This window comes from Culicoides brevitarsis, chromosome 1, assembly GCF_036172545.1.
Source record: "Culicoides brevitarsis isolate CSIRO-B50_1 chromosome 1, AGI_CSIRO_Cbre_v1, whole genome shotgun sequence".
In the NCBI taxonomy this organism is placed as follows: Eukaryota; Metazoa; Arthropoda; class Insecta; order Diptera; family Ceratopogonidae; genus Culicoides; species Culicoides brevitarsis.
Genome location: NC_087085.1, coordinates 46,390,549 through 46,402,629, shown reverse-complemented (window position 1 = coordinate 46,402,629; position 12,081 = coordinate 46,390,549). Strand labels below are relative to the sequence as shown.

Here is a 12,081-nt window from a genome sequence, read left to right as displayed (position 1 = left end):
TTTCCTTTTCATGCTGCTTCGTACAGAGGAACTAGAAATGAATAACTTTCTAACTCGAAAGAAATCCTTTCAGTACCCCTACTGATATTTAAGGTACTATTAGGTTATAAGTTAAATATAATATGTAGCAAAAATCAGAATAGAAAAGATAATAATAAAACAGAAATAATATATATAAAATTGTTACGATTGAACGAATAATATTCTTTAATAAGTTTTTTTTTCTCACGTAAAATAACTTTAATTAAAATGATGTGCCCATTTAATGCATAAAAGTTACTTAAAATGTACTGAATAATATCTTTAAAAAAAACAATTACTGACAAATATCCATTGCATCATATAATATTTCATGAATTTTTACTATTTTTCACAAATATTGTTAAGCTTAGAACATATTATTAGGAAAATTTCTCTTTTAAACATCTCCTTTGTTTGTCATAATACCTCTATGTAATAACTCCAACAAATTGTGTTAGCTATCCAATTATTTTCTTAAGTTTAATAAGAACTTGGAATACAGCTATCAATAATATATACCTACTGATCGTTGAACTTTAGATTTTGTAGCATTTGTATTATTATTAATAATATAAAATAAAAAACAAACCTATTAACTATGACTCTTCTTCATCTATATATAAACAATGTATACACTTTAAGCTACATTATATAAAAGTTAAATTTAAAAATATGTATATTATAATGTTGTCAGCTAAAAAACAATCCTGTTACGTATATTATTGTGATTGTTTTTAGTCGACCGATTCTGTTTTGTGTATTTTTTGAATTCTTATAATATAAATAATTAGTGCTTTAAAAATTGTGCGCTGTATATGTTTAAAGAGAAATTAATTTTCACTCAATTTACTTATAATTATTTTTTTTTTAATTTGTAAATAAATCTTATTTGTATATGATATGAAATTACTGATCTTTGAAAACACATGTCAATTATGATATGATCAAAGCAATATCTAATCCAAAAAATATATAAATGTTGTCGCATTTTTTCCCTTTTCTTTGTAAAAAAAAATAATTTGTAACACTTAGAATGATACTGTCGATGATAACTGAAGCTATCATAAATTTTCAGCAAGAGATAATTTTTCTTTTCATTTTATCCATAAAAAAATTTTTTTTCAGTATTTCCGTAATTTTTTGTTCTAATTAGTATATGTAGAAATAATTGGTATTCGGAATATTCTTTAGAACTAAATATTCATTAGTGTATATATTAAAAGCGAAAATACTGCCAACTATAATATTTTGTACTGATTAAACGGTCGTAACTAAAATATAAAGTTTCTTCTGAATTTCTTCTTTTCTTACATATAATAATTAGAACAAATTTATGCGACTTAACTATAGTTTAAATAAATAAATAAGAAAATCAAACTGATCGAAATAATTAGCAATCATCAATTATGTAAGAAGATAAAATAATATTTATTTAAACAGATTCTATATATACACTACATACACATTACATTATGATGTTGGATGAATTACAAAACTGAAACTATAAAACCGAAAAGGACACATCATCGCAATAATAAAAAAAATGCACACATTTGAAAAAGCACTATCTAAAACAGATTATATTTAAGAAATAAATATTAAAAATGGAATATTACAGAATATATATTAGGAGATGGATCACAGAAATATATATAAAAATGTTATAAAAGAGAATTAAAAGTTTATTATTATTATTATTGTTAAGAATATCATGATAAAATTGTGATTTATTTTGTACTTAAATTATGTTTGCATTCTCATTGAACTTATACAATAATACATAAGGAATCAATTCACATGTTGTAAAAATTGCTATAATACAATAATAATTATTAATATCAACAATAATATTCAAAAATTGTAGAAGTTTAATAAATACAACATTATATTAGTGATTAGCTGTGATTTATTGGTTGTGCTTGTGTCAACCAATTAATACAAAAACTATTAAGTAAAAATAACTTAAAATTAACTTAACAACAACACTACCGTGAATCCCTTTATTCCATGCATACTTGTATTTATATAAATTTAATAATAGTTCGCGAGATTCGATTCATTCTGTAAAAATAATTCATTAAGAAATGAATAGATAAATTTATAGAATAACAAATTAAATCCGAAAAAAAAAACATATTTTTCCCTCGTATTTAATATTGCTTTATTATAAAATAGTTGAGACATGAAGAGTTGAAACCCTTAGATAAAGAAAAACCTTGTGAAAAATATAAATTACATTTTTCAGTACATACCTCTTTTAAAAAAATTGTTTAGTTAAATATAAAAAATACACATTACCTATTTATTAGATGAAAAAAAATGGGTACAAGAAAAAAAACCTGTAAAAATATAATACACATTGCTTTTTGTGTCTAATTATAATATTTAATGATGATGCAACATGTTAATATTATTTGTTATATTAAAAATTTATGAAAAGAAGAAAGGAAGTATTAAATGATTAACTTTAATTAAACTCTTTTTATTATTAAACTTAAATAAAATAATGAGATAAAATTTATTAGCCACACTACAACCAATAAATAGAATCAAATAATGTTAATAAATCTATAATGAAATTAAATTTAAAACGAGAAATGATACAATTAAATGAATGAAAAATGAAAAACTTGACTTTCATATACATTCAACGGTGCTTTTTGAATAGCCTGAATTGTCATTGGAACTGTCATTGTCAACGTCATTTAGTGATAAAGTACGTTTTCTTCTCCGAAGTTTTTTTTAGTTATATTTGTTGGAAAATGAAAGAAATTTGAGTGAAATAACATTAAAAAGCATAATTGATGTGTACCTTATGCATAAGCCAATGGTAGTTTATTGAAAATAAGTGAAAACTTTACGCAATATTGATTAAAAGTTTTTGAGGTAAGTACTTTTGCATACACATGCATTTAATAGGAAAAAAATAAATATGTACATATAGTTTCTTGTTAATTCACACATCTGTTCTTCGAGTTTTAGCATTTGTCTCTGTCGCTCTTTCATTGTGAATAAAAGTGAATATTGCTCCTTCACTCTTTCATTCACGATCCTAATGGCAGGGCAGTTGGTATCGTCTATACAACTGTTTCTTTCGCACTTTGTTTTGTATCAGCTGACAAGTATAACATAAGGCAGCGAAAAAGAGAGACCATTTTGTGCTGTGTAGTTTGTGAAAAAATCCAAATGAAATTGAGTTTTCATAAGTTAATTATTCATTTAAATCGTGTAAAATTATGAATAAAAGTAAACTCAAGTATTTTCTTTCAAATTTTCATAATTTTTCATAGAACCAAGTGCATTTTAACTGTAAAAAATTGATTTTTCGATGCATTGCATGACGTCACTTTCCATATCGTTTTCACAAACAAATAATTAGTATACACATGCATAATATTTAATAAAATGTCGAACAACAGCACACAAATACAGTTTACTGATTGAATCAAAGAAATATATGGGGAAAAGACAAAAACTTGAAATAAATTAGAAACCATTTTTCACGCAACAATACAAAGTTTTTCTCGTTTAATTGCGTATATTTTGACAAAAATTTCTGTTATTTACGTTTTATTTTCTCGCCAAGAAACCAACTGAGAAATTGTTGCTACAGTATACACATACTACAAACAAACACATTCACACTCTGAGTGACAAACACCATCAAATGGCAAAGTACAAATAATGAAAGGGTAAGTGTGTGTCAAGTATAAAAAAAAAATCTTTCGAAACGTAATATAGCTCGAGTTGTTAGTCAGTACACTCTATCAGCTCTTGTCAATACAACAACAACTTAGTTAGTTTTATTTCGTATTTTGCTATTTTTGTGTGTATTTAGTGTCCCAATAAAAGTTAAAAAATTTCACTTAAAAAATTACGCGACTGCCTAAGTAATTGGCAGGTTATTTAATCGTCGAAGCAGTTTCACAGAAAATCAAAGTAAGAGAGAAATACAATGTGAAAATAATTAATAAAGAAATAACAAAATTAATCTGAATAAAAGTGTGAAAATCAATAACAAAAAAAGTCTTGAGTAGCTTATTCTCGCACTTTTCACTCTATCCGTGTCTTGATTTCAATAGAAAAAAAAATAATATTATGAAATCAAAGCATCTCTATGTGTATGTATCTATAATGAAATATCAAATAATCTCATGTGTATAAGATATTTTAATAAGGAATATGTCGTTTGTTGTGTCAGTTCACTTCGACATAACCGTCATCATTTTAAAAGCAAATGAACTGCAGTGTATATATTTATAATAAAAAAAAACTAAAGCAGTGATAGCAGTCAAGCTACTTCAATGTATAAAATAAATACATGCATGCACATAAGTAAAGTCATAAGTAAAATACATATATTTGATATGATAAAATGATCATCCAGTCACTCTTTCTATACATATGTTAAAACCAAAATGAACAAATATATGATAAAAGTTTAAAAGTGAAAAAATCATTTATAAAAATTTGTGCGTTTTTTAATACCCTTTCGAGCACACGGATTACAAACTCGTATTAACAAACTTACACACGTTTTAAAAAATTTAGTTCCTGCATTGCCATAAGAAAAATAAAAATGTATTACAACAAAGACAATAATTTGAGCTTACCTTCAAAAACATCGCATCATTAAAGTATACCTGTCTGTTATTGGCTAAGTTATACATTGACATTGAAAACTTACAAATTTTTTTATACAAATGGATTGATGTTGATACAACTCGTTTGTTTGTGTAAAAAATATGTTGTATAATCATAAAAATATACAAATATGTGCAAAATGGAGAAATATAATGAGTAAATAAAATAAAACGAAAAATTTATCACTGAATAACAAAATGTGAATTGTGTATTTTTATCAAATGTTTTTCTGTTGTGTCGATTTATATGAGAATCTCACAAAAAAGGGTACACGTGATAGTGTTACATGAATACTTTTGTCATTAAAAGCCTCGATTACTGACAAATATTTCATGCAAGTTTATCTCAAGTTATTGTCTGTGATCAAAGATCATCGAGGCATTAGTATTTTCATTAATTAAATGTAGCTCAAAAGTATAATGATATAGAGAATAATGTATCTATTTATCGTGTTTAAGATAAAAGTTGCATTTATATACAGAAATTAACTTACTGTCACTACACTCATTGATTGAATTTTATGTGCTTTAAATAAAAGACAACAACACAGCTTGCTAATTGATATAAAACGGTAATAATAGACTACATCGTGTTGTCGTTTTCGAAGTTGTTGTGTGAACGTGATGTGTTTGTATTGATTGTTGTTTGTTAGAATTATTTTTAAAGTTGAATTGAAAATCAATATGGCGGATCTTCATTAGTTTTCATTGAAGTAAGTTGATTAATGAAATCAAAAGAAAATGATCGTTTTCTTCAAATTTATCAATAAGGTTTTAAAATTAAAATATATTTTTTCATTAAAATTTCAATCATTTTTATGAAACGATAGAAATGAAATAGAATAAAACACTTCTAATCACAGTATCAACTATACGTTCAAAATACAGAACAGTCGAATATCGACTTTGAAAAACATACAAACACAGCAAAGAAAACTCAATCGTGTATTACAATAACAAAAACAATAGAATATTCCTTGATTAATTAAATTTTTTAATCAACTAATGTTTTTATATAAAGTTGAAACAGGAACATTTGTAACATTCACGTACATATGTATATAAAAACTTGAATTTTACAATATTTTTCTTCATCTTTTTGCAAACTTTCGAAGTGTCGAATCTTCTTTAAAACTTTTTTTCTTACCTTACTCAATATTAAACATATATACCTAATAAATATGTAATAATTGTTTTATACACGTATAAAATCAAATACGATACACCTTCAGCAGAGTTATTGTATTCGCAAACTAACATAAGTTGTGGTAGTGACAATACGATTCAATACATCTGTTCGTGATACAGAGATGCTTTGAGCCAAAACAATAGATAGAGAGATAGAGCTGGCGTGTTTAGTGTACATACAATACTTTACATTACATACATGTTGTATAGAAATGATGGTAGTACAAGTGTAACTTAACGACCTTGAATATAATGTTATTCTACTACACATAAGTGTGTCAGTAGAGTACAAACGTGAATGTTATACTAAATTTTTAATAGTGTGTGGATATTTTCGACTGGTCATTCTTGTATTTTCTTGTTGTTAAACCGATGTATACATATATAATTATATTTATTAAAAACACAAAAGTTAGTTTAAATTTTTAAAATAATAATTATTTGTTGATACCATGATTTATATTCAAAATCTATTCACAATAAAAAAAAAGTTCAATTGTCTTAATATAACGCACAAAAATGAAAAGATAAATTTTTATATGGAAACGACTGGTTATGTTATTTTCACCTGTTTGATTTCGTTTTATAAACATGACATTTTTGTCGTATTTTTTTTTTTTAATTAGAGCCTTATCTGGCAACAAAATAAAACAAATTGTACAATTTTTGTCGTAAACGTTATTAGTTTTAGTTATTATTGTTTGTGTTTTGTAACAAATATTTTGATACTCTCAACTTTGTGTATCATCACATCACAGAGTAATATTATAACATACAGAAGTACAACCTCGACGAAAATCTTTGCATGTGTGTAACTGGACTGCATTTCATCATACATGTATATAAATAAATTGATATGCGAGCGAATATTATTGCATGCGTATATATCTTTATTCGGATTTTGAATGTATTGGACTCGTTTATACGAACGAACAAACATTGTAAGCAACGAAATACCCATTAAACATATGTCTTAAACTGACAAAAATGACTCTGAATTTTATTACGTGGATGTGCCTTCAATGTGTTGGTATATTTAGTTGAAAATTTTTCGTTTGTTTTTTTCTTTATTATTTTGTTGTTTCATAAAACTTTTAACAGGCACCTGATTTACATATTTTTCGTTGTGAAAGTTTCACCAAAAAAATTAAATTAACAAGTTTATTTTGGTAGATTCAAATCCATTTTCTTTGTCAGTTAAAATGTGTACACATTCAGTTCATTCGTGATTAATTTTCAAACGTCTTATAAAACCTTATCATAACCTTGGTGTCTTTAAGATTGCGTTGTGACAAAAAAGTGCTCATTCAGATTTTTTTAAAACATCATAATTTTTATAAGACTAAAGTGTCAATATTTTAATACGCACAAAAATGAAGATTTGAAATTTGAAACTATATGCTAAAATTTATGAACAGAGAAAACTCTATAATACGGATCCAATTACATATACATTGTAGAAAAACATAAATAAACGAGCTTAAAACATAAATAAACTATTGACTAATATATTTACTTATTTTTTGGTTTCGTTACAGATTATCTTCAAAAGAATGAAATTCTTATAAAATATCTCATGATCAGCTTTTTAACTCAACAAAGAAAAAAAACGCGAAAGTGCACAATTTCCAATAATATGATCTGCTAAAAGAATTCAAAAAAGATTTTGAAAAGTGTTTAAAAGTAATTAAAGAAAAACAATGATCAGCAACATAAACAATAATCAATTCGGGAGAACCAGTTTATCAACATCAACAAGTTCTTCAACATCATCTGGCATGATGAATGGAGCAAACAACAACTTTAGCCTAGATAATGGTTTCAGTATTTACAATAGAAACATAGATTTTTACGAATCGTTTACTGCAGCCAAAGAAGTTGACGATGTCATAATGAAGCAGGGACATGAAGAGAATGAAAAAAATAGTGTAGTTAGCATTAACAGCAAAAATAATAATACAACCATTATCAACAACAACAACAACATAATTAATTCTAATAGCAGTCACCAAAAATCTAATATTCTTATTAATAATAATACTTTCAAGTCAACCCCATCAGTAAAAACCACATTGATAAGTGACCTCAATAATCTACACAACTATTCAAAGTCACCAAATGCCATAGAAAATAAACCAAATAAGTCACAGCAACAGCATCAGAATAACAAAATGTCTCGCGTCAATTTAGAAGAAGTTATCCAACGGCAAGAAAACAAAACTACGGATGACGAAGAAGAAGACTTTGATCAGAAATCGCAAAGTGCACAATCTATGAAAAATGATGAAAATTGTGGGGATGATAAAATGCCGGATCATCATGCACGTCGACCAATGAATGCCTTTCTAATTTTTTGTAAAAGACACCGAAGTATCGTTCGTGATAGACATCCCAATTTAGAAAATCGATCGATAACCAAGATTTTAGGAGATTGGTGGGCCAATCTCGACAAAGATGAGAAACAGTGCTTTACGGAGTTGGCAAAAATGGTAAAAAATGCCTCAATTTAACTTAAAAAATAAATTAACTTTATTTTTTTTTTCAGTATAAAGATGCGTTTTTCTCAGCAAATCCAAATTTCAAATGGTACAAATTGCCTGCTCCGCCATTGAGAACTTTGACAACTGTAAAATCAGGACAAGGAGATTCTCCAAACAAAGAGTATCCTTTTGACTATCCAATGAGAGAAGATGCAGCATCGAGCGACAAAGATTGGTATAGCGATTTTATTTTGGAAAGTCCTCCAAGTGTTGAAAAATCACAGACAAAAAGTAGAAAGGCAAACAGTGTCGGAGTATTTAAATTAGCTGACGAAACACAGATGGGAGGCTTAAGCAGTTTATTAACTAATTCAAGTGATAATAGTGTACAAAATGATGACGGTAAGGTTTAACGAAAATCATTTTTTTTTTCATTTTCTTCATGCTTTTCTTTATATTAACAGTTACACAAGACAAGGAACAATCCCTCCAAGATGCTTTATCAGAGACATCTAACTTTATCGTCGAAACAATATCGTCCTCACGCACCGAACCATTCGTAAATATGCGTAATAAATCAAAAGATCCGTTGTCTCATCCAAATAACGTAGTTGCTTCTGCCAATGGCAATGATAACGAAATCAGCAAATGGAAAATATCCGGACAAAATTTTGAACCAAGTACTTTCATGTACGATGACGAGTTTTATCGTAACAAAAAATCGTCCCGCTCATGCAAAGGAAAACGTTATCAAGAAATCATGAAATCAATCGCAAAAACTGGGAGTCCAAACAAACGGATAAAAATAAAGCATGTGCCTGCGAGTAACAAACAAAATGGTTTCGATAATAGCAAGCAAAAAGAAGTAAGTACAAATTTTGATGCAAAAGAAGGATGTAGCACAGATATCGACGGCAAAGATAGTTTTGACAAATCTAAGATGTTTGATGCGTCAGATTTCGATCTCGAAGAAAAAATTAAAGCTTTGCCTGCATTAAATTTGGATGAGTATCTTGCACGGAAACGAGAAACGAAAAAGACAAAGAAAAAGATTGGAGGTAAATGTTTTCATCATAAAATTTAAATTTTTCAATATGTAAATTTTAAAAAACTATTTCAGGTCGTTCCAAACTGTCTAAAACAACAAAAACCGATCCAAAGAACAAAAAAAAGCAGGACCAAAACAACGTCAGTGGAAGTCAAAAGCGTAAAGCTCCCAAAGACACAATTACGCGTCGTGATGTAACTGCAACAAAAATTGAGGATGAAACGAAAATCATCAACATACCTGCGATCACAAGTACAACTGCTGGGACCAGTGCTTCAGATTTGTTCACTTTAGCAGAAGTAGCTGTTCAAACCGCCAACATTGACGCACCGACAACTCTTTAATCGTAAGTAGGAAGCAAACATACACAACACATGGAATTACATTGCTAAATATTAAGAAAATATATCACTTAAAAAGTAGATTTTGATTAAATTTTACAAGTTTAAAAAATAGACGTCGTCTCCTCAAAATCGTATTTGTAACAAATTAATATTTGTTTGCTCTAAAACCACATTCAAAATGTAGCATAGAGTAAAAAGTTCATTATCTTTGCCTCAACACTTAAATAAAATACCAATTAACCGTTAAACATGCACACGAAAAATATTTACTTTTTATTATCTTGTATGATAACTAATTTAAATCTAACAAATGATTTATTTTTACATGGTAGGAAAAATGTTTACGTCGAACATCCTCGTAAGAGACTTTCATCGCCATTTCTACTAAAGAGAAATTATCAAAACAATCTATATAAATCTGTTAATTATAATAATAATATAATATTGATGAAAGAATTGATAATAACAAAGATTTGAATTATATTACAAAATATATATTATATATATAAAAATGAAATATACTAAGAGTGTAGTGATAGATTATTTATAAGCTTACATGAATAATGTACTAACATCATTTTTAAAAAATATATTTCTTAGAATGTATTTGTTAAAAATTGAATATATTCTACGTTTGATTATTAAAAATACCATGTTTAACATATTTTCACAAAAAAAAATGTTTATTAGCGTTAGTCTTATGACGATAAAAAAGCTTCATACTCAGGCTCATAACTTGATTTAATGGTAAACAATAGTTTTCATGTAATAATTTTTGTTCTTTATACCTTGCACTGATGCATGATAACTACAAGTACCTAATAAACCCATTATTTAATATTTATTATATGTATAACCGTTTATAAAAGGATTATCTTATATATTGAAAAACTTTCCTCAAAACAATATTTCTCAATTTTTATGTCAGATACCTTAAATTTTTAGAGATCTTTAGAAAGAAATATAAAAAACAAAAATATTGATGATAAAATAAAAATAGTGCCTAATTTGCAAAACTATATGTTGCATATTTATCTATAAAATAAAAAATCAGAGTTTAATCTTAATAAATATGTACTTTATACCTTCTTAATTTGTATTTTAAATTCATAATCATTAAAATTGCGTTTAACTAATTTCCTAATAAAAATATATGTAAATATATTTCAGTGTGGTATTAGGATTCTCTTTTAAGATCAAATTCAATAAATAATTTTTCCATCTGATCATTTGATATTACCATTAAAGTTAGTGATTTTCACAATAAATATAAATAATACACACTAAAATATAATATTATTAGATATGTTACAATTTTTATTTGTTTGTTTTGTTTGATTGTTAAGACTATAGAAATTATTATTATATTATTAATAAGTAAAAATTTATGAAAAATAGTATAAGATATAAAATGAAAATAAGACAAAGTTAAAAATTAATATTTTACGAGAAAAAAGAGAGTTTATATTTTATATTACGAAACCAATTATAATATGTAATACAATCTGTAGTAAAAAAAACAAAGAAAATCTAAGTTCAAAACTATTTGGAAATGACTTCGGAAATGTTGGCAATTCCAACAAAAGAGGAATTAAAAAAGTTTGTTTTATAAAAACAAAACAATCAAAATGTGTATATTTTCGGAATACAAAACAAAGAGCAGTAAAGGAAAACTATATTCAATAAACATATTTTTCTTATAAAAGTAAAGTTCATTAAGAGAATCACGATAGTCTGACTGTGATTACATATTTTTAAATGTGTAAGAAAAAGAATAAAAATGTGAGTGTCCAATCGAGAAAAGAATGTGTCTTTTTTAAATTTAAAAATAATTCTGAACTGGTAGAAATTTTGCTACATGTATGTCTGATGACAAGAAAGGGAATTAAGCGACTTGTTTTTTTTTTATTATAAATATGTTTAAAGATATAAATGGTAAAGGAAAGAACTGTTTTTTTATTATTATGTTTCAAGTTCAAACTATCAGTTATTGTTCAAAAGTTTAGAACAATTAAAAAATTTTCTAAACATGTTTTATTATCTTGATACTTCAAAAGAATGATAAAAATTTCAGTTAACAAACAAATTTTCTCTTTGTTTCTCAATATTTCATAAAAAGATGAAAACATTTAAATTTGTAGTAGTTATACTAAGCTTTCTATATTTAAAAAGAAAATAAAATATTAAAAAAAACTTTATAAGATTTTATGCAAAAATGATTGAATATATTAATAAAAAGAAATAATATAAAAGGTTCTTTTATTAAATATTCCTTCGCTATTGTTTTTTTTATCAAAAAAGGTAAGTAACTTTCTGTTCAAATCGTATTTGAGGTTTAAAATATGGCGCTAATTAAA

The 12,081-nt window shown here is 26.1% G+C and overlaps 1 protein-coding gene across 4 annotated transcripts; it reads left to right on the top strand.

Annotated features, from left to right (window-relative positions):
• The first annotated feature begins 2,750 nt into the window (after nucleotides 1-2,750).
• Nucleotides 2,751-10,722, top strand: LOC134830753 (HMG box transcription factor BBX). Of its 4 annotated transcripts, none has more exons than XM_063844352.1 (6): nucleotides 2,751-2,907; nucleotides 3,608-3,713; nucleotides 7,391-8,341; nucleotides 8,398-8,734; nucleotides 8,797-9,390; nucleotides 9,453-10,722. In XM_063844352.1, the coding sequence occupies exons 3-6, from the start codon at nucleotides 7,553-7,555 to the stop codon at nucleotides 9,722-9,724; spliced, it is 1,992 nt and encodes a 663-aa protein (XP_063700422.1). In that variant the 5' UTR covers nucleotides 2,751-2,907; nucleotides 3,608-3,713; nucleotides 7,391-7,552; the 3' UTR covers nucleotides 9,725-10,722. The 4 variants fall into 4 exon arrangements, with proteins under 4 accessions (XP_063700422.1, XP_063700407.1, XP_063700399.1 ...); XM_063844337.1 differs by lacking the exon at nucleotides 3,608-3,713 and having other exon boundaries at nucleotides 2,753-2,907; nucleotides 9,453-9,726; nucleotides 10,057-10,722; XM_063844329.1 differs by lacking the exon at nucleotides 3,608-3,713 and having other exon boundaries at nucleotides 2,753-2,907.
• Nucleotides 10,723-12,081: the final 1,359 nt, after the last annotated feature.